Raw genomic sequence first — 27,225 nt, 5'->3', positions numbered from 1 at the left:
CTCTTTTTTAGGGAGGCCTTTCTCTAACCTCCTGCTGGATTCTCCCATATCCCTAAGCCACCCCATTGTAAGGCATTAATGCTCATTCTTGTTTAATGTTTGTCTTTCCTGCTGGGCTATGTGATCTGAAAGGGTGGGAACGATGCCTCTCCTTTTCCTCACTGTATCCAGTGCTCCTTAAATATTAGTTGAAGGAAGGAGAGATGGACAGATAGATGGTCAGATAGCCAGTCTGAGGGGCTTAGTGTCTGAGTCGTTATTAGTTTTCCATTGCTACTGAAATAAATTACTGCAGACTTAGTGGCTTAAAAACAACACATTTTTAATCTTACAGTTGTAGGTTGGAAGTCCATCATGGGTCTCACTGGATGAAAATTGGGGTATCAGCAGGGCTGGCTCCTCTCTGGAGACTTTAGGAGAGGATCCATGTTCTTATCCATCTGGGTTATTGACAGAATTTAGTTCCTTGTGTTGATAGCACCGAGATCCTGGTTTTCTTGCTGTCAGGTGAAGGCCATGGCCAGCTTCTACAGGCCACCCACATTCCCTGGCTTGCAGCCCCCTCGCCATCTTGAAAGCCTGTGATAGCAGGTGGAGTCTCTCTCATGCTTTGAACCCTTCCTCTTCCTTTTCCCATTTCATTTCTCTAACCAAGTTCATAAAAGGTTCTCCGCTTTTAAGGATTAAGGTGATTAGATCAATCATGCCCACTCAGATAATCCAGGATAAACTCCCCATTTCTAGGTCTGTACGCTTAGTCACTTCTGCAGAGTTCCTTTTGCCACAACAATAGTATGTTTACAGGTTATGGGAATTAGAGCACAGACGGCTGGGGGCTGTTGCTCTGCTTACTACAGGGCCTGTGTTTTTTCTTCCTCAGTACTTTCTCCTAAAAGCTTTTCCACTGGTTTGTAGTTCCATTGGTACTTGTTTAATTTTAAATAGTATTCCTTTGGTTTTGCTAGATAAAACTATTGTAAGCTGCTAGTACTTGATAATGTATTTGTGTGAAATTGAATGAGTGAACGAATATGTATTATGGCTATCAAATCTGATAAATTGCAAAATACAGGAGTAAAACAAACTCCAGAAAGACAAAGCACCGTGAAATGCATCAACAGAGAGAACAAGAATTTTAGAGGAAATTAACTGGGCATGGTGGCGCGTGTCAGTAGTCCCAGCACTTTGGGAGGCCGAGGCTGGTGGACTCTTGAGGCCAGGAATTCAAGACCAGCCTGGCCAACGTGGCAAAACCCCATCTCTGCAAAAAATACAAAACAATTAGCTGGGCTTGGTGATGCGTGCCCATAGACTCAGCTACTGGAGAGGCTGAGGTGACAGAACTGCTTGAGTCTGGGAGGCAAAGGTTGCCATGAGCCATGATCATGCCACCACGCTCCAGCCTGGGCAACAGAGTAAGACCCTGTCTCAAAAATAAAAAAAACAGGCCGGGTCCTATAGCTCACACCTGTAATCCCAGCACTTTGGGAGGCTGAGGCAGGTGGATCACAAGGTCAGGAGATCAAGACCATCCTGGCTAACACAGTGAAACCCTGTCTCTACTAAAAATACAAAAACAAAATTAGCCAGGCGTGGTGGCGGGTGCCTATAGTCGCAGCTACTCAGGAGGCTGAGGCGGGAGAATGGCGTGGAACCTGGGAGGTGGAGCTTGCAGTGAGCCAAGATTGTACCACTGCACTCCATCCTGGGCGACAGAGTGAGACTCCGTCTCAAAAAAAAAAAAAAAAGTTAGAGGAAATTGTTGAGTTTATGAAATGGCTAAACCAGAGGTAAGGAATTACTTGATCAGTAGCATTGTTTTCCTTTATCTAATTACTATAGTTTGTGTAGTAGTATATCAAGACACATTACAGTCTTTTGTGTTATTTTAAAGTTGGCCATGAGAAAATAAAATGGAAATATTTCTTCATCCCTCAGCATCCTTTACAGAATCATAGAAATTTAGAACTGGAAGGGATCTATGGCCAATTCTCTTGAGCTAAATAAAGGTAAGATTGCTGCCTAAAGGAAAGGTAGGCTGAAGATTTTAGAATTTGATAGGGTAGCTTAAATAGTAGTAGTTGAGATACAGTATTGCTTGAAGTGAGAGAAACCATTAAGAGAAAGAATATTCCTTGCCCCTGATTGAAAATGGCTGAAATCCACTAATTTTCAAACTGTGTAATTATTAAAAAGTCTGTATTTCATAAGATACCTGTGAGAACAAATAGTAAGCTGTAATATGATGTGAATTACCTTAGTTACTGAATATTAAGTCACAAAGCACAAAAGCAGATTTGAATGTAGAGAAAAATTCAGTGCGTGAAATTGAGGTCATATGTGCCCATGATGTATGCCTTACAGGAAGTAATAAAAAAGAGGGGGGAAGTAAATGGTATACTTTTAAGCTGACGGGACCATTTTAAGGGTGGAATTTAAATTGCTGTTCTTTAAAAGTTAAGTTTTTACCCCCCTCACTATATAAGGGGACAGAGGGGAGGGCTCTGATCAAAGTAGACCTCTCCCCTCCCCCCTTCAGTATGCTTCTTAAAAGTCGACAAGCAGACTGTCTTTGTTTGCCTTCCTGAGCAGAAAGAGGAGATTGATACCATTTTTATCTATTCAGACTTTTTCCTTGCATTCATTTGAATGAGAGAAGCCTCATAAAAGAACAGTGTCACAGGTTAAATGCATCTGCCTGGGTGTCTCTCCTGCCTGAGGTCATAATCCTGTGACAATATTTTATTTTCTCAACATCTTAAATACAGATGTTTAGATTTTTTTTTTTTTTTAACTCAGGAATAGTGTGCTTTTATTAACAGTATTGGTGATTGATTTTGAATGTTTTTACTTCAAAAAGCCAAATCTCCTGGTGGATGGAATTTTATGAAGCACCTGTTAAGCTTTAGGGAGGAGGACCTTTTTGGCAGCAATCCAAAATACATATTTAAACAATGAGCCTGCCAAAGTCAGGAAATTATAAAACAGTTTTGAAATTGCAGAATCTGCTTTTTTTATTACCCCTCAGTTTTCCTTTGCAGCTTGGTTGTAAGTTCTTTCACATGGGATTTACTAATGTTCTTACTATTTAAAGACCAGGTTTAAAAAAAATAAAATTGAGTTTGGAGATCTCTTTGAGTTTATGTGATAAAAGACCATTAGATTTTAAACTGTACAGCCTTCCAAACAATCTAGGCTCACGCTCCCCACACCTCTTGGAGGAATCTATTACTCACTGGCTCAGGGCTGGCTTCTTTGAATGACATTGTCCCTCAGGGTCTCCAGTTTTCCTCTGTGAAGTGAGCAGTAAGACATGGTGTGTGGAGCACTGCTAGGTGAAAAGTGTGCCCCAAACAGTGTGGGAAACTCAGTGCTCGGGAAAATGGGGGAACCTGCTGAGGCCGCACTTCTTGGTGGGTCCTGTTTAACCTGGATCTCTCAGCTTCTTAACTCTGTCTCTCAAATTCACTGTTTCTGCTCCTGCTTCCAGAGTTTAAACTCAGTGACCCAGAGGCAAGATGGCAATGTCTATCCCAGCAATGGGATGTTCTTTGTGTACTGTTGGATTTGGGCGGGGGAGGGCATCTGCAGTTAGGTTAAGCAGTCTCAATTTTTTATTTAGTTATCTGTCAAGTTTTATGATTTCATCACACATAGAGAGCAGGAATTGTTTGAACTTTGGCAACTCCCCTCAGTGTGTGGCAAACCAGGACCTCCTGGGTAGATGGTGGTTGATGAAGATGGCAAGTACAGGAGATTGAACAGGGCGCAGGAGTGAGAACGCCTGAGCCTGTGTTATCTTCAAGTTCTCAAAGGCTTGAGATTGGAATTGGTATAAATTAACTTCTCTTAGGGAAAACATTTTTACAATCATTTTGTTACATGCAGGGAAAGAAGGTAAGGGGAAAAGGCAGAAAGGAAATCTGTAATTTAGATTCTCTGATCTGTTGGCATTTTCAAGTTCCTAAGTTTCATTGGCAAGCCTCATCAGCTGTCTATTAAATATTAGGGAATGGGAGTTTAAAAAAGTCAAAGGCACCATTCCCATCAAGCAATTTGCTTTTTATTCTCATAGGACACCCATCCTGTTTGAAATTTTGTCCTGAATTAACAACAAATGTAAAGGCCTTAAGGTGGCAGTGCATCGAATGCAAGACATGCAGTGCCTGTAGAGTCCAAGGCAGAAATGCTGTAAGTATGGCTCCCGTAATCCGCCTCCAGGTAACTCGCTAATTTCCAGTATTAAGGTTTTCGTTTTTATAGAGTATGGCTACTTTCTTTCTAAAGTTTTAAATTCACGTGTTGTCAGACTGCAGCTGGGATCTTGGTGCACTTTCCTTATGTTGTATTAATGTTAATCCAGTAACAAAATAATTTTTGGCCTTTTACAGTTGGTTTCAGTCTCAATTAGTCTCTAATATGTTATATTACAGGATAATATGCTTTTTTGTGATTCCTGTGATAGAGGATTCCATATGGAATGCTGTGACCCACCACTTTCCAGAATGCCAAAAGGTGAACTTTTAAACTGTATTAAAAATATATTTTATTATGTATTGGTTAGCTTTGTCCTGAGGTCTGACAGCTCAGAGTTATACAGGTTCTTTAAGCATTTTTTCATCCCTCCCACCTTCCCTATACTTGTGAGTTTAGGGTTGTGAATAGAGGATTACAAAAGCATAGAAAAAAATAACATATATGTGTGTGTGTGTGTGTATATATATGTATATACATATATATAAAATAAAGGCTCTAATTCAGACCCAGGGATGCAAAAGACCATCTCTCTCTCCAAACCATTCCCCTATTAGAATAAGATTAGATTATGTAGGTCAAAAGTTTAGAACACTTTCCATATTATTCAGCACAGTGTTTAGAGCTTAAGAAATTTTATATTTTTGAGGATGATAGTGACTTCAAAGTCCTACAACAGGAAGCCATCACCTTTTTCTTGGCCAGTAGTTGATATATTGAACACGAGCATCTGAATGATCTTATAGCTGATCGTGTCTGATGGAATGTGGATTTTCTTCTATTTATTGTGTAAATCAGCTAAGCTCAGCCTTTTCCCTCCATTTTGCAATATATTAAACATTTAAAAGTAACTTTGCCTTTGCATTAAAAAATCCATAATTTACATTGTGGAAGATTTAAAAAGTACAGGTAGACAAAAAAGGAATAAAAATAAAAATGAAGTAGAAATACCTTCGGCCGGGCGCGGTGGCTCAAGCCTGTAATCCCAGCACTTTGGGAGGCCGAGACGGGTGGATCACGAGGTCAGGAGATCGAGACCATCCTGGCTAACATGGTGAAACCCCGTCTCTACTAAAAATACAAAAAACTAGCCGGGCGAGGTGGTGGGCGCCTGTAGTCCCAGCTACTTCGGAGGCTGAGGCAGGAGAATGGCGTAAACCCAGGAGGCGGAGCTTGCAGTGAGCTAAGGTCCGGCCACTGCACTCCAGCCTGGGTGACAGAGCGAGACTCCGTCTCAAAAAAAAAAAAAAAAAAAAAAAAAAAAAAAAAAAAAAAGAAAAGAAATACCTTCTCTGCCTTCACATACCCTTTGAAGGGAAATGGAACATTCTGTACATGTTTTTGTAATGTACTTTTTCCTCCCTGTTAATAGATTGTAAGCACCCCTACATAATTAAATATTCTCCTAAACATAGTTTTTAACAAGTGTGTAGAACTCCATAGTATAGAGCGGGGATTACAAACCTGGCAACTGTGAGTCACAGATAACGCTTTGTTGGCACCATATTTTTAAAAGTTTGAGTCCTCTGGGTGGTGCATGCGTGCTCAAGTTTGCCACAGTCTCACTACTCCCTGCTGTCTTAAACGTTCCAATTTGCTTCAGTCACATGTATTATACAATCTAGGTCCTTCCTGGAGGTATTTGATTTTCCAGCCCCCTGTATAAATGAACTATAATTCATTTAACCAATCCCTTAGGGTGGATATTACAAATGTTTCCAATTTTTTCCATCCACAATTATTTCCTTGAAATAAATTCCTAGGGGAGGAGCTGTTGGATCAAAGGCTAGATACATGAAAGGCTGTATCAGTTTTCAGGCTGTCCAGCAGTGTATGAGGATACCTATTTTCCTGTATCGTGACCAGTACTCACCGTTACTGTATCTCGAGTCTAAGACACAGGTGTTTGTTTTTAATGTTTTAATATCTTTGAAGTCAGATGCATCATATAGTATCTTAGATTTGATGAAATACAGTATTATTATTTTTTAAATTTTATCAGTTTGATAATAGAAATATGTCTGATTTTTTTTTTTTTTTAAGTGGTCAGATTGAACATTTCTTGTGTTTTATTCTTGGCTGTTTGTATATCATCTTTTCTAAGGTACCTCTTTTTATCCATTAATTATTTTTCTCTTGGGATTTTTACCTTTTTTTTCCTGATTTGCAGAAGCTCTTTTTTTTTCATGTAGTCAGATTCATGAATCTTTATTTATGGCTTCAGTTTCAAATGTCAGTCATGCTTAGATTATATAAATATCCACATATCTTTCCTGGTACTTGTAACATTTTATTTTTTCATATTATAATATTCATCTGTCTACATAATTCCTCTTCCAGGTAGATAGCTATTTGTTCTATCATGCTTATTGAATCATTTCATCTTTTCCCCACTGATTTGAAATATGACCTTTTGATATGCTAAACTTTTCTGTAGGCTTCGGTTGTTCTGGTCTTTCCATTCTTATCCATTGACCTGTTTTCCTATGCTAGATGTATAGTTTTAATCATTGTAGTTCTGCAGTACTCAAAAGTTTTATTTAAATTTAAAAATTATATTTTATACTGATAATTTTTTTTAGTTTTGGAACTTCCCAGAAAGAGATGATAATTTTTTTTTTCTTCTAGAAATTCCAAAAATGGACTGACTTGAAAATGTCTCCCTCAAATCAAAAGATAAAATATCTGACAGGGGCGAGTTTTCATGTGTGTTTAGATGTTGGTGAGAGGCTTACTGACATGTTGGGAACAGCTTTATGGAAGGGTTCTGAGAGAGAGGCCACCTCTGCCCTCACCACCTTCGTTCTGGGGAAATTGACCTGTAGTGATGGTTTCCTAATGAAAACGACAAAAGGGAATGACGCATTTTTTGGAGTGAAGTTCAGCATACAGGCATCCTTGAGCAGCGTATTACAGCTGCAATTTATATTTAATATCTTCTCTTAAAATGAAACATTAAAATACTTTTCTCATATATATATTAATTCAGGGATGTGGATTTGCCAAGTCTGCAGACCAAAGAAAAAGGGAAGAAAACTACTTCATGAGAAAGCTGCACAAATAAAACGACGATATGCAAAACCCATTGGACGACCGAAAAATAAATTAAAGCAACGATTGTTGTAGGTTGAGATCTTATCAAAAGAAATCTTTTATGTTTTGCTTTAAAATATAGGTGATTGTTATTCTCTTAGATTCCTTTAGGGGTTTTTTGGCATCATTTTTTCAAACTCAAGGGTTGAAAAATACTTCTCCTTTTGCTTGAGCTGTGGAAATTTTTTGAAAATAACATTTTTAATTACCATTGGCATTTTGGGGTCTTCTGTTGGCAGTAGCTGTGATACTAAGTGACATTTTTCAAGCAGCAGGATGGAAGCAGAATATAAGAACTGGAAACAGTCATTCAGCCTACTTTATTACTGGCTGAGCATAGAAGAGCTTAATTATATAAATATTTTCATAGGAATTTTAAAACGAGAGGGATTTGTCCGTGTCTATAGCAAATCTCTTTCGTCACTCCAGATAACATTTTAGAAAAATAACTCTCTCTTCTGATAGTAATGTAGCATTACCACTTTTTAAGATCTCTTTTATGAAATAGGAGCTTCTGAAAAACCTGCAGATGACCATTTGCCTCTGAAGAGTTAGACACAGCTATTTGACAACTGCACGTGTGCAGACATATATATAAAATAATATATTCGCAGTGGCCTGGAAGTCTGCTATGATAACCCCATTTTCACTATCTTGTAGCCATATAATTACCATTAAAGCCCAGTAGAGCATTTAGCAGGAGTTAGTTGGAAAAGCAGAGAAAAGATAAGAGGTGAAATGAATTTATTTTAACCTGTGTAGAGTATAGATTTGACTATCAGCATTAAGGTGTTTACAAATGGAATCAGGAGACTTGCACATTTATAACAGTTCTGCCAACAGACTACCACCATCTTTTCAGGCTTAGTGAAAGGACCATTGTGATGGAGAAAAATACATGCTCTGCACACACCTTGAACAGATACTGAGAATCTCACTCCCTTGCTTACTCCTTTTCCCCTAATTTTATCTGAAGCAGTTCTCACTATCTTACTCGCTCTCAGGAAAAAGTATCCTCCCGCACCTTTATCTCCTAAGAAGAAGTAAGAAATGCAGGCTTCTTTCTAGTTTTCTATGAAACTTTGCGAAAACCCTTTAACCAGTAGACATTGTCAGTAGATTTTGAAAAAATTTCTAGAGGCAAACATGAAACATGGTTATGAATAAAATCTTTCATAGTAGTATCATTTGAAGTATAAATTATTTGTTTTTGCATTCATCCTGTGTAAGCATTGTTCCCAACATGGGACCGTATCCTCAGGGCCCAATTAAAAAAACCAAATTAGGATATAAACTTTCTAAACAAAGGACACAGCTGAAAATTGCATCTGGCACCAATCCTAACTTTTTGTTTGTCCAAAATTGTCCTTTGAGCTTAGGAATTTTTAAGACAGTCTAGGGAGTTTTCCTTTTTACATGCTTTATAAGCATATTATCCTTTCTGGGCAATCGATTCCAGATACAGTCCAAATGCAGCGTTCTGATGTGAAACATTTTAGCCTGGATGAGTTCTTTGTTGGTAACTCTCGCTGTGTCTCTAGTGACACTAGAGATCTCCAACGTTCACCTGACTTGGCTGAATTGGTGGTGCCAGGCAGACTCCCTGGCAATAGAGCCACCTCAGATGAGCCTGGTAGCTGCACCTACCTCCCCTTCAGCCAGCAGCTGAAATCTGGTCATTAAATCTTTGTATACAAGATGATCACCAAAATGTGCTCTTGTATTTGTAATTACTTAAGATATTTTTATAATTCAGTATTGTCTCTTTTCAAGGCTTTCATTTCATCATTATTTGCCTTCAGCTAAATTGATCATTTTGAAAGTACATTCTTGGGCCCCAGCATTGTCATAATTCATCTGCAAGTGTTTCTCTATTGTATAAAACTCTGCCACAAAATGGGTAGCTTCGCAAGCCCTAGCCTGAGGTGAAGACAGTCGGCTGCTGTTCATGTAAGCAGCTGTGTTAGCGAGTGACCTCTAGTTTCTGTTGACTACTCAACAGTATGGGCAGAACTGGGGTGTAAAGATTCTGACGCCAAGTGTCTGATAATGACCGTGGTAAATGTGCCGCTTCTTCACCAGACTCTCCATGTCATGTCTGACCCGCTGTAGCTTTCCTTTAATCATTTCTTCAGTTTTTTGCTATTGTCCTTTTTTCAGCAATAGTTTATGCTGTAGTTAATTGTCTTCTCTCCTAAGAGAGTATTATTGGTTATCTTACCATCCTAAGCACCAACTGCTGAGAGGAAGAGGGTGTCTTTTTATGTTTTCTTAAATAAAAAAAGTACAAATTTATAGCCATATCCAAACTCTATTTATATAAGTTTACAAATTGAATTAAAAATTACTTTTAACTAGAGATTAGATAAGCTTCTTCTTTTGCTTCTGGATAACACATAGGACTTATTTCCTCATAATACTTTAAAAAAGACATTTCAGGAGATCATAACTATTTGTGACAACACCAAAGGATAGCTTGTTTTTATGTAATTATAATTAAAGCATTGGGTGTTCTTTTAGTCTCTTCAACATTTTTCTTGCTTATATTGCTCTTGGGTCCACATGGATTCTTCCGGTACCTGTTGGATGGGCCCTGGAAAAACCATGACATGCAAATGCAGTTGCTGCTGCCTTTCCAACAGAGGAACATCTAGGTGGTGGCACACACAAAAAATACAGTTCTTAAGTTTAAGCCCATTGAATGCATCTAGTTGCAATAAATTTGTTTTTAGATACCTTTATAATTCTATTTATTAAATGCTGATACTATTCTCTAAATTTCTGCCTAGGTCTGTAACCAGTGATGAAGGATCCATGAATGCATTCACAGGAAGGGGGTCACCTGGTAGGGGTCAAAAGACTAAAGTCTGTACCACACCTTCATCTGGTCATGCTGCATCTGGGAAGGACTCAAGCAGCAGATTGGCTGTTACAGACCCCACTCGGCCTGGTGCCACCACCAAAATCACCACCACCTCCACCTACATTTCTGCCTCTACACTTAAAGTTAACAAGAAAACCAAAGGGCTCATTGATGGCCTTACTAAGTTTTTTACACCATCACCTGATGGTCGCAGATCACGAGGTGAAATAATAGACTTTTCAAAGCACTATCGTCCAAGGAAAAAGGTCTCTCAGAAACAGTCATGCACTTCTCATGTGTTGGCTACAGGTACCACACAAAAGCTAAAACCTCCACCTTCTTCACTTCCACCCCCAACCCCCATCTCCGGTCAGAGCCCCAGTTCACAAAAGTCCAGCACGGCCACTTCTTCTCCCTCTCCCCAGAGTTCTTCCAGCCAGTGCAGTGTGCCCTCCCTGAGCGGCCTGACCACTAACAGCCAGCTGAAGGCACTCTTTGATGGGCTCTCTCATATCTATACCACTCAGGGACAGTCTCGCAAAAAGGGACACCCAAGTTATGCACCACCCAAACGTATGCGTCGTAAAACTGAATTGTCTTCCACGGCAAAATCTAAAGCCCACTTCTTTGGCAAAAGAGATATTAGAAGTCGGTTTATTTCTCACTCCTCCTCCTCTAGCTGGGGGATGGCTAGAGGACGTATTTTTAAAGCAATTGCTCACTTCAAGCGAACAACTTTCCTTAAAAAGCACAGGATGCTAGGCAGATTAAAATATAAAGTGACCCCTCAGATGGGGACCCCCTCACCAGGGAAGGGGAGCTTGACAGACGGAAGGATTAAACCTGATCAGGATGATGGTAAGCAAAAGGTCAAAGCTCCAACCAAACCTGCGTCCCGTCCCTTTCTCCCCAACCCCGAAAAAAATCAACCAATCAATTCCTATTTGTCACATAGGTCTTAGCTATTTCTCTTGTTCTCACTTCACTTTCATACAGAAGCAGTGAAACTTTGACCTTTTTCTAATGCTGACTAAACCTCCAAAATGTTGTTTTTCCAACTAATACTCTCCCACCTTTTATTATTTACTTCCATTCGTAGTGACACTAGGACCCCCAGATGCCTCCATAGCGTTGCTTATGGCTTTGTAGTCCCGCATGAGTAGCCACTGCCATGCTTCTGCCATGCTTTCCCCCATGTCGCCTCTGCAGCCACAGCGCTGTTCGGCCGTGTGCTGTCAGTGCTTCCAATAGGGGGTGTTTCAGCTCTTCCCTCTGCTCCATTGCTTTCTCATGACAAAGTTCATCCTGCTTCCGTCTCAGCAAAGCCTGATCTGTGACTCTGTGATGTGTGCTTTTGGATGTGAGTGTGTCTGTGTGTGTATCCACCTTAGGGAGAAAACGGATTTCATAATTTCATTGAACAAATTGGCCCATTACATTTGCTACCCTTTATCAAACAAAAACTGAAAATGTGTCATTTGGACAAAGTAGTAGAATTTATTATCTCAAAACTGATAATGGGAATGCTATAACTAGACGTTGATAAAACTTCTAATCTTGGTTGAAAAATATGATTTCGCTTTGTATTACTCTTACTTTCCCTCATATATTTATTAAAGCTGTAAAAAGATGACAGTGATAAATTCAAATAAAAATTTGAGTATAGCAGGGAAAGGATACTGCTGGATCTATGAGCAGTGCTTAGATGTAAAAGCTTATTTATAAAGCTTTTAAAAAAATCCCTATTTGCCCAGTATGCTAATTTGGTGCCATTTTGGTAATATATGATGGTTACTCATGATTCAAGTCAGTGAATACACTTTCTGCTGGTTTTAAATGACAGATACTGAAATAAAAATAAACATCAAACAAGAAAGTGCAGATGTAAATGTGATTGGAAACAAGGATGTCGTTACTGAAGAGGATTTGGATGTTTTTAAGCAGGCCCAGGAACTTTCTTGGGAGGTAAGGCGAGGATCCCACATTGTCCTAGCAAGTATAAAATGTGGCTTCTGACTATCCATATGGAATTACTGTGTTGATTTTATAGAGAATCCCTTTCAACATCCTTTGTGATTCTTTAGCCGTTATCATGCTCATTTTTATTGACTGTGCATTCAAAAGCAATGACTTTGTAGAATTGTCTCCACTCTTAAAAGTAGGTATTGGCTCAGCTGGTCTCACAAAATAAAACAGAGTAGCACTAATTGAGGCAGATTTTGGAAAACGTTTCTAGGTGTGAAGGAATAGATTTCTGATGAGTTTTGCCTAAATTTAGAAAATAACAATTTAAAATCATTAACAAAAAGAGGAACATCACTGTTAAATTTGCCGATGTTTCTTCCAACACAGATGGCCAGCCATATGAAAAATGTCTCATATTTTTAGCTCTTTTGCATTGATGAAAAAATATTGTGTTTCACGATCAGTTGTAGTCAGTTTTATTTTTATTGTCCAGTAATTTCTTTAAGTGATTCCACTTTAATTCTGCCTAAGTTATTACCACCCAGATATTGAAAGGTGAGGCTGTCAGACTTCTCAAAGACGAATCTGTTATGAATTGTGAATTTGTTGTGTCAGTGACTACATTCGGTTTCTCTGGCCAGTGTGGTCAGGTAGACTCCCTACCCAACCCCACTTCCTGTTTTGTGGGGAAGAGGTTTTCTGTAGGCTCTTAATGCTTTATTTTTAGTAGCAGCCAGTTGGGCTAAATACTCCTGACAGTTTCTACCTTTAGAGCTATTGGATATTTCCAACCCTCATTCTGCCCCTATCAGGATGCCTTGTATCAGCTTTCCTTTGGCTGAGATGAATGTCAAATTTCCGCCCGTTATTAAGATTGGAAGTCCTTGAACCAGCCCAGATTGGAAGTGGAGCAGGTCAAAACTCCTGTGTTGATCAGTAGTGGGATTATGCCCTTGAATAGCCACTTTACTCCAGCCTGGGCAACACAGCAAGATGCCACCTCTTTTAAAAAAAGATTCGAAGTCCTTAAATATTACCTTTTTTTTTTTTTTTTTTTTTGGCCTTCTTCTGACATTCATGTATAAACGTGAACAGTAGGCCATTGTCTGAAAGATACTGCTAATTCTAAAACTTTTTCATTCCAACATGGTAAAACTGGCTTTTTTTATTCAAGAAATATTCTTGTTCTGTGTCAGGCACTGTACTGGACACCAGGGATACCACAGTAAATCTGGCAGGCAGAGTTGTTAACCTCATACGGCTTTCCACATGGAAATAAGGGAAATAAGAGGAGACAAATGCTAAGCTGCAGATTTCACAATTGATTATTTAATTACAGTTGTGATAAATACTACCTCATGGAGGAATAGGAAACTGTAAACATGTAATAAATAAGCCTGTGTAATAGCCACATCATTTATAATCACCTAATTTCTAATCTATTACAACAGATTGTTAAATCCAGTTCTAATCAACATTTGTATGTATTTATACCATACTTATTTCCTTTGCTATACTGTTTCTTAGGGTATTCGTTTGCTGTGAATCTTACACAGAGGTGATGTTAGGTTGGTGCAAAAGTAATTGTGGTTTTTGCCATTGAAGGTAATTATAAAAACAGCAATTACTTTTGCACCAACCCATTTCATAAGGGTCTGTAGTGTTTTAAGACCATGCAAATTCACAATTAAGATTAGCGTTCTGATAAGTTTTGATAGTGACTGGTGAAAGAACCAAAATGTAAGTGAAGTATATATATTATTATTTTCCTTTTCTTTCTATTTAACAGAAAATAGAGTGTGAGAGTGGGGTGGAAGACTGTGGCCGGTACCCTTCTGTGATTGAATTTGGTAAATACGAAATCCAAACCTGGTACTCCTCGCCTTACCCACAGGAATATGCAAGGTAATAGAATAAATCTGGCAGGTGTATAACTTGAATGTCACATATGTGAGAAAGGAAAATTCTTGATTCTAAAGCAGGAATTAGGGATGATTTTAGGAAATAAATTTTGATAGTCAATGCTAAGTGCTTCCCAAACTATTGCTTTTGCCAGCACCTTTTAATAGTATTCCTTGTTCTCGGTAAATTCCTTATGCTCCTTAGTTAGACGGGCATTATAAATTTTGCCATTTAGCTTCTAGACTGTGCTTTCTTTCCTTGGTTAATTGGGGAAATGTTGGTTTTGTATGAAACCCAGTAAAAAAAAGAAATTTGCCACGGTGAATTATTTGGTAGACTTTCTTCTCTGGTTGCCTTTTATATTTTTTAATTAGGCCTGTTCATTTTATCTCTGATTTCTGGCATTTTATTTTCAAGTTTTTAATAGAAATTTAGCAAAAGAAGGAAAAATGGGAGAAAGTAGGTGGGAATGGGTAGTCTTAAGAGACCCTTCCCCAAATCTTTACTTTTAGAACTATTTGTGACTTTGAAGAGAAGGCCAGGCCCAATGGCTCACTCCTGTAATCTCATCACTTTGGGAGGCCAAGGCAGGTGGATCACCTGAGGTTAGGCGTGCGAAACCAGCCTAGCCAACGTGGCAAAACCCCCTCTCTACTAAAAATACAAAAATTAGCCAGGTGTGATAGGGCATGCCTGTAATCCCAGCTACTTGGGAAGCTGAGGCAAGAGAATCACTTGAACCCAGGAGGTGGAGGTTGCAGTGAGCCGAGATCGCACCACTGCACTCCAGCTCGGGTGACAGAGTGAGATCCCATCTCAAAAAATAAAAAGTAAAAAGGAGAAAAAATGGTATCCGAGTTTTCATTTGTCTTGAACTCAAATTAGCTGTGAACGAATATATCCCAAAATAGGTACATTGAGAATAGATTTCTTCCATGAAGTACATCAGGGTACACTTTACTAGTGTCTTCAAAAATTTTTTAGTCTGCAAAGTTTTCAGTGATTATAAACTTGATTTTCTTATAAAATAGATCTTATTTTTTTCATTAGCATGTGAGTGTCTGGCCAATCACGTAACTGGAGAAAATGCGATGTGTTTTCTAAAAGTTAAATGACAAAGTAAGAGTCAAGAATTTTGGTTTCTCCTCCTAGCTTATACTATTCAGTTGTGTGTTCTTGAACAATTTTTTAAAATGACTATGAGCTTTAATTTGCCTAGGTAATCATAAGCCATGTGTTCTAAAAACTTTGAATAAAATTTGTACATAAGTGCAAGGTTTGAAAGTAGTCTCATCTGTGTCTGCCTGTCTCTTGAAAACCTTCTACCCCATTCTTAGACTCCAAAGACCTTGCAAGTGCCTCTAAACATTTTCTTATAAATATCAGCCGTGTTCATTAAAATGTGGAAATAAAAAGTGTTCTAATTTTTAAGGTGGAGAAAAAGTCAGCAGGGAAGAGAGGTATTTGTCTTTTACTCAAAGTAACAGTGGAATTGGTAGAAAACAAATTAGATATTTTGATTTTCAGCCCTGCCATTTACTGCGTTAGACCATGTATAAATCTATGATAATAACTTTAAAGTTACCTCTTCCAGAAGTGGAAATGGTAACAACTAAGTTCAAGGACTTTTCGGCCTCATATGTATGCAGATTGTTTAAAAATAATAAATTCACTTCTGAGTAAAATATTATAGCTATACCGCTGACCACATATAATTGGAAATAAGATAGTAAGTGTGAATTTTGAAAAATATGCTTGGCCCCTTGACAGGATGGTATCCTTATTAAGTTGATTTTTAGGGTGGTGGTTCCATATCTGTAAACCTTTCTTTACATAGGATATTTTTAAGCAAACAAATGATTTGTTCACAAAGTAAAGGGAGCACATATTATGGATTATATTGAAAAATAATGTAAGGTTGTTTTTACATTCTCTCCTTACTATTGGCTTCCTTTTTTTTTTTTTTTAATTAATTAATTAATTTATTTTTGAGATGGTGTCTCACTCTGTTGCCCAGGCTGGAGTGCAGTGGTGCGATCTCGATTCACTGCACCCTCTGCCTCAAGCGATTCTCCTGCCTCGGCCTCCCGAATAGCTGGGACCACAAGCATGTGCCACCATGCCCAGCTAATTTTTGTATTTTTAGTAGAGACGAGGTTTCACCATGTTGGCCAGGCTGGTCTCAAACTCCTGATCTCAGGTGAACTGCCTGCCTCGGCCTCCCAAAGTGCTGGGATTACAGGCGTGAGCCACTGCACCCATCCTCCAATGTTATTATACAACCTTTTTATGAGGTAGAGAAAATTGAACAATATTTAATCTTCCCCCGCAACAGTATAATCTGTCTGATAGATTCTGTGATTTTTAAACTTCAACAGATTACCAAAGCTTTACCTGTGTGAATTCTGTCTTAAATATATGAAAAGTAAAAATATTTTGCTAAGACACTCCAAGAAGTGCGGATGGTTTCATCCTCCAGCAAATGAAATTTACCGAAGGAAAGACCTTTCAGTATTTGAGGTAAGCACGTGTAAATAAAAAATTCAGCTTTTTGAAATCTAGTACTCCTAATTGTTGACTATGTGCTGATTTGTGTTTAGAAGGTGCAAAGTATATTTAATTTTGGCACTGAAATTCAGACTGCCCTTTAAAACATTTCTGTGTTTTGGAATGTTTAACCATATTAAGCAACCATTTAGATTGATGAAGAATCCCTACTTCATCACATTAACATTTTTGTCTTCCCCAAAATCCCTGTCTACACTGGATATATTCACCAATGAATTTATGATCTCCTCAGCTCTTTGTAAATTCCACTTTCTTTGGCAGGAGAAATGAGCTTTATTCAGCAGCTCTAGCCAATGTCTGGCAGGTGCTCATTCTTCCAGGGAACTGAGCAGCTGTACATATCTCCTCAATACACAACCACCTGTGTTTCCATCCACTTCTTGGCAGGATGGATAATCCTTTTGGTGAGACCCTAACAGATGTTGGGACTCCCTCCCATCTGGGTAGATGGCCACCCCTGAAGAACTCTGCTGTTCACAGGAACCCCTTGTGGCCATATGTCTGTCATTGTGGGTTTCTTGAAGACATTTTGTATTTCCAGAATTGATTTAGTAGCAGGCCTTTGCCTCTATATAGTTGCATTGTTTAATTATGTATCTGTTGTCAGTTTCAGGGATTCAGTTAAGCTGAGTCAGTTTTACCTTGCAGGGACCATGCCTTTCTCCCAGGTTATTGTCTGTCTGCGGGACTTTTCACGTCTCTCCTTTATGCTCTTCCCTCCACTTGCACACTTCTGTTGTCTGCTGCATTTTCTCTTTTGTGACCCATCATGGTATGCATTGATGCTCATTCCTGGGTGCTGGGAACATGCCTACCTTGTACAGCAAATGTGATGTCTTCTTCCTGTGAAATATAGTTTCACTTCTGGATTCTCTTTTTCTGAACTATTCAGGCTGAAATTTATTGTTCTGCCTTACAGTTCTTTTTATTTCCGGCCTGTAGTGTCTTGCCATCATATTAAAAAAAGGGAAGGTTGTAGGTTTCTCACATGGACCAGGCTCCTTCTCAGACAGGTTTGGGCCCACTAGGTTTTCCCCAAGACTGATCAGAGAACACAGGAAACTCCAGTTGTGTCTTATGATTTTTTTAAAGCCTTCTCTTTTCTGTCAGGCTCTTTTGGCAAGCTTGGAGGAAGAAGGGTATTGTTGCTGGGAAGGTTAGGTGATATATTAGTTCTTACTAAAAGTTAGGCATAGAGTTTCTCAATCTGGGCACTATTGACATTTCAGGCTGGTTAGTTCTTTGTTGTAGGGGCTATGCTATACAGCGTAGGATGTTTAGCAGCATCTGTGGCCTCTACTAATTGGATGCCAGTAGCACCACCACCCCCTCCAGTTGTACCAACCAAAAATGTCTCCAGACGTAGCTAGATATCCCCCGGGGGGCAGAATCACCCCCAGTAAGAACTAGTGGGCAAGAGAGAAGGCTGAAGACATGTTGCCTGAGCTTCCTCTTGCTATCCCGCCAGCCCCAGCCGGCTGAGGTGACACAGCTGCTCACAGTTGAAGCTTAGCTAATGTCACAAGTTCAGCTTTCCTATTGGATCCTTCCTTGATGCCTTAGATCTGTTCTTCGAACCAAAACATTGTTTCTCAAAGCTCAAAACACATTGTTGGCCTTAAGTAATTATTTAATAAATCAGCATGAGTCAGCATTGGGATTGAAGCTGTCATAAATCCATGGAACGTCTTCGCAGGGGCAAGGGGATCAGTCTTGTTAGGCTGGTAAGAATGGGCTGTTCTTTCAGGGCAGGTGCTTTTGGACCATCCAGAGATGAGAGGGGAAACATCAGAAGCATGTCTGTAAAATTCGCTTATACGAATAAGGAGTTGGATTTGATAAGTACTGAGGTCCCTATTCTGGAATCTGAGTTAATAGAGTATAACATTTGGGCAACTTTTCTCCTAGCAGTTTCCTACAAAACTTATAAAACAAAGGAGGAGTAATCACAGATTACGATTTTCCTGCCTTCTTCCCTTTCTTTATTCTTCTTTCACCTTTCACAACTGATCAGAATTTTCTTCAGCACTGTCATCTCTCTATTTTTCTGGTTCACAGTTATGTATATCGCCATCTTTCCTTTTTGTAATATACTACCATTTCCAAAAGGGCCATACTCTCAAATATATGAAAACTTCCTTTAATTAAAGGGAGAATTGTATCCTCTGTGCCCGTTGCCCATATTTGATTGTGTTGCTATGTATGGGACCTAGGTTTCATCTAAGGGAAATAGTTATATGAAATCTAAAAATAATTTGTGCAAGATGAGAACCCGTATGGTCCACAGGAGACCTGAGAATGGTCAAGTTCGTTGTTTAAGAGCTCTGGTTAGCAAATACCCATTTCCCTTAAGAAAAGTGCTAGGGAAATTCTTCTTGAATCTGCTGTGTTTTCTGTTTTCAACAAGTAACTACATTTGATCAAAGAAATTGGCATCTGTGCCTAGCCTCCTGTCTGTAGCCATCAGTATCACAGCTTGATTCTTTTATTTTCAAGAGAAGTAGACTGTAATCATGGTGCTTACTGTAGGTTGAAATTCATATCACTTTCTCTGTAAGTATTCCCAACATAGATATTTTATCTTTTCCAATTATATTTAAGATGATGCTTGGGATAAAACCAAAATGGAAACCTCTTTGCTAATCCACAATTCTGAGGAATCAGAATAATACAGTTCATTAATTTTAGTTTTATGTGAAACCCTTTTGAAACAACATAAAGTTTAACTTACTTGAGAAGTATTTTGATCTGTTTCTATTTCCTTAATACAGATTTATTTGGTTCAAATAAAGAGAGAGGACATGCCTGATCATTTTTAGCTCAGAATAAACTACAAGTAAAAATTACTCCTTTGCTAGTGGTTTGGCCCTTCTTTGGTAGCTAAAAGAGAAATTTAACTACCTCAAATGTACCCTGATTTAAGAGAAAATGTGGAATTCTGATTTGCCAGTGACAGCTGTTTTCTGGTTAAAGCTGTACTTGCTTAATAGAGTGTTTTAATCTCTCAGTTTAAGATTTGGAAATAAAATGATGTACTTTCTGAAATACCATATAGAAGAAACAATTTTCTGTGGCGTGGCATTTTTATGTTAAATAATGTTGTCTGTTTCTTTCTGCTAGGTTGATGGGAATATGAGCAAAATTTATTGCCAAAACCTTTGCTTGTTAGCTAAGCTCTTCCTGGACCACAAAACGTTGTATTATGATGTCGAGCCATTCCTTTTTTACGTCCTGACAAAAAATGATGAAAAGGGCTGTCATCTGGTTGGATACTTCTCTAAGGTAAAACAAGAGCCAGCATGACCTTCATTTTCTTTTTCAAAATGTTTTTGGTGGAGCCCAATTCTTTGAACAGGGCTTTTTCATTACTGTAATTTGAATAAGTGACATGTGTTTTTGAAAAGCTCAGGTTCTTGTTCAGAACTCATTTTAAAAGATGAAAACAAAAAACATGGTGCCTAGTAAGTGTGTAAAGGACCTCAGCACTGTGTGCCGTCCTGATGACATTCTAATTGCTGCCTTGTGGACCACTTAGCATCTTTGATTTTCTCAGTGTAAGCTTATTTCCGTTTTCCCTTTAAGTGGTGTCAACATGAAGGTTTCAGTTTAATGTAGCATTTAAGAGAGAATTCTCCTTTCTCCTTGTTGCCTTCCCTCTGTGGTCAACAGTATCTCAGTGAGTTAGGACGCTGGCATTTGGACAGTCAAGCTGATAAAACGACTGGTTTTACACTTTAGTCTCTTATTCTCTGTGCTATGGTTTTAAGTTCAAAGCAATCTCACCTTTAGAAAGCCTAAGTATCAGCTGGGCACAGTGGCTCATGCCTGTAATCCCAGCACTTTGGGAGGCCGAGGCAGGTGGATCATGAGGTCAAGAGATAGAGACCATCCCGGCCAACATGGTGAATGCAAAAAATTACTAAAAATGCAAAAAATTATCTGGGCCGGGTGGCACACACCTGTAGTCCCAGCTGCTTGGGAGGCTGAGGCAGGAGAATCGCTTGAACCTGGGAGGCAGAGGTTGCAGTGAGCTGAGATCGCGAGCGAGACTCCATCTTAAAAAAAAATAAAAATAAAAATAAAGCCAAAGTATCTCCAGCTATTAGAGTGGGGGAAACATCGACATATTGAGGGGATGTAGCTTGTCCTTTTCAATGGTTCAGAGCAGTTCACTCACATTCTTCCGCTCAAAGGCTTCTAAGAAACAATAGCTCCTTTTAATAAAGGATAACTGAGTTTGGAGACGTTTACCAGGTAATGACCTTAACTTTTCTGAGGCACCTAGGAAATAGTTAAATTTACCAGGATGGTACATAGAGACAATAATTATGAGACTTTTAGGTAGAAGGTCCAAACTCTATCTTTTATTTATTTTATGATACATTTTTTTATATTAGGTGATACTTGAATTTTAATGAATCTGCTCTTGCACAATGTAAATGGGATGCTTTATACAAGTGCCATTTTAATGGAGTTTCAAAAGATAGAATATATGTGAAGGTACTTGCAAACTATAGCTATCCTAAATCCGAGTCAACCCAAAGATCATAAACAAAAATAAATAACACCATTCATGGAAAACTGTCTCAGTGTTTTAATCCACATATTTGGTAAAGCTTTGAAATGAAAAAGAAGAAAGTTAATTTGCACATTACAAATTCAAAAGATGATAGAGAATTAACACTAAAACAATAAATAGGAAATCTATTTATATGATTAATAAATAAAACACCTTACCTTTTATGTAGGTTTGTCAAGATAATTTTTCTCCAGAGACTTAAAAAGAATAGTGGTTGCGTCCTTCCTGTTAGAAAATGATGTTTCTTTCAATGTCTGTGGATTTAAACATAGGCTTAACCGTGCCCACCTTACGCGTGCTGCACTGACCATACCGCTCCTGAGTCTTGTGTTGGCCGCTGAGTAGCAGCCATGTGTAGAGTTGGTGGTGATTCTTGAAGTTTGAATTTCTGCCTCTCTTCCTCCCAGGGTACCTAACATTTTACTCAGAACTAGCTCAACTTTTCTCACTTTGTCAGTTTCTTCTATAGCATGGCAGCAGCTGCTGTTATTTCCTGCTATTTTGGAATACTAATATGCCTTGGCAGTATAGTGAAACAAAAATTAATCTAAAAAATAACCATGTTAAAAGACTAGATGAGGCCAGGTGCGGTGGCTCACGCCTGTAATCCCAGCACTTTGGGAGGCCAAGGCGGGCGGATCACGAGGTCAAGAGATCGAGACCATCCTGGTCAACATGGTGAAACCTCGTCTCTACTAAAAATACAAAAATTAGCCGGGTGTGGTGGTGCATGCATGTAATCCCCGCTACTCTGGAGGCCGAGACAGGAGAATCCCTTGAACCCGGGAGGCAGAGGTTGCAGTGAGCTGAGATTACCCCACTGCACTCCAGCCTGGCGACAGAGCAAAACTCCATCTCAAAATAAATAAATAAATAAAAAAGACTAGATGAAACTAAACCATATTCTCATGTGTCAGTTGGAATCTAGAGGACTCTGGCCCTTTGGGGCTATTCTTGAACTAAATTCTAGAGGTTATTAGAATGACAGTTCAAGGATAGCCAGAGAAGGGCTGGAATGACCTAGAAAAGTTCAATGCAAATTGTTACATGCATATGACTTTCCAAGCACATAATAGATGGCTGTAAACAGAAAGGAAAGAAGGAGTAGTTATTTTATTCATAGCTTAGAATTTAGCTGTAGTAATGCGTTAAGTTGCGAGGCGGGGGAAGAAAGATCACTACTATATTGGATCTCAAAAAACTCCGAAAGGTGGAAATGGTTCTGGACAAAGAAGGGAATGGCATCAAGGATGAATTCTCTTAACCCAGAGTACATTTCTTTTTAGAGAGAGGGACCTATTTGTCATAACTTTGCAAAACAGACGAATTACTTGAACCTTTGCCATTGATGTGCACATCCAGTGAGGGACAATTCATCTTCTTAGGAGAACTGACACACATTGCTTCCTCCTCATTTTTTAGAGGCTCCATAGACAACTACAAATGTGCAAAAGTTGGGAATGCATCTTTTTCACAAAGAAATCTTCAATTCTGCCCTGTAGGGTTTTTTCCACAACCATCTCCTGTGATCTTTCAAATTGGTTCATTAAAGATCTGGGTGTTCTGAAGTAAAACTTTGGTGTGGTTGGTACCATTTGTGGTTAGTCTTATTTGTGGTTTATATTTGGCCAGAGCATCCATGACCTCAAAAGCCTTTTCCAGATCTCTGTGTAGGTTTTGGCAACTTCTGTGTACTCTGAATAAAAAAATGCTGCCCTGATGCCACATCCCATGAAAGTTGCAAGTTCTTCTTTAACTGTAAGAGCTGTTTCTTTTTTTTTTTTTTTTTTTTTTTTTTTTTTGAGACAGAGTCTCGCTCTGCCGCCCAGGCTGGAGTGCAGTGGCTGGCTCTCAGCTCACTGCAAGCTCCGCCTCCCGGGTTTACGCCATTCTCCTGCCTCAGCCTCCCGAGTAGCTGGGACTACAGGCGCCCGCCTCGTCGCCCGGCTAGTTTTTTGTATTTTTTAGTAGAGACAGGGTTTCACCGTATTAGCCAGGATGGTCTCGATCTCCTGACCTCGTGATCCGCCCGTCTCGGCCTCCCAAAGTGCTGGGATTACAGGCTTGAGCCACCGCACCCGGCAAGAGCTGTTTCAGTCTTCCTCCTGGTTTCAAACTGTTGGTAGTATTTTGGTCTAGCCTTTGTTTGGAGGCTTTAGGGTTTCTTGTTGTTGTCTTTTTGTTTCATTTTGTTTTGTTTTCCTGGTTTGAAATGCAGATTAATTATTTCTCTAGCTTTTTACATTGACTTTTTATTCATAGGAGAAATGTATTTGTGCACATCTACCCACACAGATACTGTTTTAGTTTCACTGGGGCATTTGCCAAAAGGCAGAAGACAGATTGCTGTTGCAGAGTTGTAGATTATTATTATATTTAGCAAGATAGCTGGCTAAATCCTAACTTACTCCACTGGGTGACTCCCTGGGATGTTATTTTCTCTCTCTGAAGTTATTTGAGCAAGGAAAGCATTTCTTTTATACTGTCTGTATTCTGTTTTATTTGGTTCATATTTCCTTGGATTCTTTATGCATATTTTATGGCACTGACTTTCAAGAATAAAGATGTAGTTGAGAGGCATGCCAGAGTCGATGGTTTGTTGTTAGTTGATAGTTTGATTGATTAATATAGTAGGATTTTTCTGCTTGATCCTGACCTAACCCATTGGCTTTCTTTAGTGGACAGTTTTACAAGGACAGTGGCAGGTGCAGGGAATTGCCCACTTCAGCAGGGCTCTGACATACTTGATCTGTTTCTCCTTCCCTCAGGAAAAGCTTTGCCAGCAGAAGTATAATGTCTCCTGCATAATGATCATGCCCCAGCACCAAAGGCAAGGATTTGGACGGTTTCTCATTGATTTCAGTAAGTGAAGTACTTTATTTACTTTCATGATCCAGGAGGCTGATGGCTGTTACAGGAAACAGTAACACACAAAAGTTTATTTAACCTGCATTGTTGTTTTTATCAATAGATAATGAGTTTTCTATTTATATTTACATAGGTTAGAACATCTTCCTCAAGTGAAAAATGTACTGCTGCTTAGTGATTGTACTCTAGGAAATTGAGACTAGATCTCTCGGCAGCGGGCCTCATGCACAAAGCCATTACCCTGAATGAACTGACAGAATTACATTCCATTTTGTGGTGCTCATGCTCATTAGCACCAAAAGAGGCAATTATTCGTGATTAGAGCTAAAGGAAGTATTATTTGAAAGGATTTTCAGCTCTCTAAAATTTTGCCTATAATCTTGTACAGTGCAAAGCAGAAAAGGTATATTTCCATTTAGAAAAATAATTTTCTAGGCAGCCTGTCCTGGGCCTTGCTAGTAGAAATAACTCTTACCTTGTTTTGTTAATTTCCCTTTTCTATTATGGAAATTAATACAGTGTTTGTATCTAGAGGTTTCCCAAGAAATATTTATCTTATATGCACTCATATCTTCTGAGCCTTCTCTGTTAAAACCGGAATAATATATAAAAGTATGCACATGGATAATGTTTTTAAAAATTGGTAGTTTCTTTTTTTCCTTGTTTATATTCTGGATGTGTAAATGTTGTGTTAGGGGTACATTTGGAGAATTGATTCAAAATATCTAGATAACATGATGACCAGATATCCCATGATAATAGTCATTTCTGGTCATGTAAAAATCTGTCATTGGCCAGGCGTGGTGGCTCATGCCTGTAATCCCGCACTTTGGGAGGCCGAGGCAGGTGGATCACAAGATCAAGAGATTGAGACCATCCTGGCCAACATGGTAAAACCCCATCTCTACTGAAAAATAAATACAAAAATTAGCTGGACGTGGTGGCACACGCCCGTACTCCCAGCTACTGGGGAGGCTGAGGCAGGAGAATCACTTGAACCCAGGAGGTGGAGGTTGCAGTGAGCTGAGATGGTGTCAGTGCACTCCAGCCTGGGCGACAGAACGAGAGACTCTGTCTCAAAATAAATAAATAAATAAAAATAAATCTGTCACTAGGAACCAGGTCCTTCTTGATTACCAGATTGCAGTTTATCTGCTTGTTAACTGAAAGGAGGAAAATTTAGGACTTTGCACAATGTTCGTCAGCTATATCAGATGCAAAAACCACAATGTAAATGTTCTCACAGAAAACCATGAAGAAATACAGTGAATCTAAATCTATATTGTTAGGTATTGTAAATATTAATGTCTGATAAAAGTGTAAAATAACTGAATAGCAGTTTTGACTGATTTATCTAATGACATTGAAGAATGTGATTCTTTTAAAAGAAAAATTTTGATTACTTTTCTATTTTTAGATAATATTTTTAGTTATTGATTCATTACCCTAGTCTTATCTACACTTTCCTGACCTAGTTATCCATGAAACCAGTAATCCCAAGGAGGGCCATCTTACCAAATGCAGTGTACCATTTTTATTTTTATAGAGTCCTAGCTGTAATCATTTCTGAGGGCAAAACCATTTATCTTGTTCTCCAGTTTTGTGTATCTTCTATTCATAAGTAGTCCATAAATATAGTTTCTGGTATGCATAGCAGCCATTCAAGCCTTAAATTTTTGGTCATATCTATATGCCTACAGAATAAGACAAACTCCTTAGCTCAATATTTAACGTCTTCTAACATCTAATTCCAGCCTGTCCTTTAGGCTTTTTCATCTACCAATCTCCTTTTTCTCAAATAGTCTGAGCATGGTCCTATACCTCCATTTTTTGTCTATGCAGTCCCTTCCTTGAAGTGATCACCTAATCCTTTCCTAGTCTCTGTCTGTTCAAAATCCTGCCCATTGTTACGAGCCAGCTCAAGTATCTCTGCTTTTTGATCCCACCTCCTGGAATTTTATCTCATACCTTTATTGGTCCCATATTGTATATGGTATCACACTTACACTCTATTCACCCTTTTGTGATAATTATTGATGGAGGTGTCATACTTCCAACTTCTCTGTATCCAGTAGTACAGATTCCTATATAATAATAGGTATTAGAGGTATAAATTAAATTGTATTGATATAAACTAAATTTCCAAATTGATATGTTTGCTGTCCACAATAATTGTCTACCTAAAATTAAAAAGGAACTGGTACTTACTAGGTAAAAGTTCAAGCTCTAAATTCAGTAGCGTCTTATTTGTACAGCATGATCTGGCACTAAGGCCTTCTACATAAGAAAACAATCTGGGTAACAAATACATTATCTTCAAATGCTTTGTCTTTTTTTAAACCATTTTAGTGAAAACTGTTATTAGAATCTACCTTGTATTTTAAAACTACAGAACACATTGAAACCTTTACTGAGTGGCTCAGGGCCACTATGATGAATGCTGTCTACCAGGATGTGACCAGGCAAAGCAATGCTGAGGGTGTGGTTTTTGATTTTCTCTTTCCTGTACACTTAGCATTGCCCCTGCTGGAGTGGGTTTAAGAAGTGCGGTGAAAGATCTGAATAAAGTTGAAAAGGGATTGGTGTTATTCCCTCAGAGAAGAGGAGACTAGGGGAAGAATTTTATAGCACTCAAAGAAAATGCGAACTGGTGTAAACCCAATAGAAAATCAATTTAAAACCAAAAGAATTTCTTGGCTATAAAAGTTTTAAGGAAGATAGAGTAGGCTGCTGAAGAAATTAATAGCACCTTCTCTTGGAAGTTACTTAAAGTAATAGTAGATAAATATCTTTCCAGAATGATTGAAATCCAGCCTTTAAAGGTAGGGATGAGTCACATGACCTCTCATGATCATTTTTGACCTCATAATTTGGAGCCCAGGATAGAAAGCTAACTAGGGTTACAAGTTTTCTAAAATCTGCTCTGGTTTTTTAAAGGACCTTTTAATGGTTATATTTGTTTTATTTCTGTTTCGTACATGAGCCTGGGGTCTTTTGGTCAGGGATGTATTTTCAGTAAGTCAAATGAGGTTGTAAATCAGGCAGATCTTTATAATTGCCAGTTTAGTAAGCTGAAACAAGACACAAGCAGGGAGAAAGATATAGCTGCCCACTTGCACACTTGATCACAGAT

At 38.7% G+C, this 27,225-nt stretch overlaps 1 protein-coding gene across 8 annotated transcripts in view; it reads left to right on the top strand.

Moving 5' to 3' along the window:
• Nucleotides 1-27,225, top strand: part of KAT6B (lysine acetyltransferase 6B) — a 208,208-nt gene that overhangs the window by 148,225 nt on the left and 32,758 nt on the right. For 6 of the 8 annotated variants that reach the window (XM_030940774.1, XM_030940771.1, XM_030940775.1 and 3 more), the window contains 9 exons: nt 4,076-4,191; nt 4,434-4,515; nt 7,244-7,376; nt 10,137-11,068; nt 12,054-12,175; nt 13,965-14,080; nt 16,456-16,597; nt 19,766-19,927; nt 23,993-24,086. In XM_030940774.1, the coding sequence (XP_030796634.1) occupies nt 4,076-4,191; nt 4,434-4,515; nt 7,244-7,376; nt 10,137-11,068; nt 12,054-12,175; nt 13,965-14,080; nt 16,456-16,597; nt 19,766-19,927; nt 23,993-24,086 (1,899 nt within the window). The remainder of the gene's footprint in view (nt 1-4,075; nt 4,192-4,433; nt 4,516-7,243; nt 7,377-10,136; nt 11,069-12,053; nt 12,176-13,964; nt 14,081-16,455; nt 16,598-19,765; nt 19,928-23,992; nt 24,087-27,225) is intronic. The other 2 variants (XM_030940776.1, XM_030940777.1) reach the window with 2 other exon arrangements.

Source organism: Rhinopithecus roxellana, chromosome 11, assembly GCF_007565055.1.
Source record: "Rhinopithecus roxellana isolate Shanxi Qingling chromosome 11, ASM756505v1, whole genome shotgun sequence".
Taxonomy (NCBI): domain Eukaryota; kingdom Metazoa; phylum Chordata; class Mammalia; order Primates; family Cercopithecidae; genus Rhinopithecus; species Rhinopithecus roxellana.
Note: the sequence above shows the minus strand (reverse complement) of the source record. Positions and strands in the feature narration are given on the sequence as shown.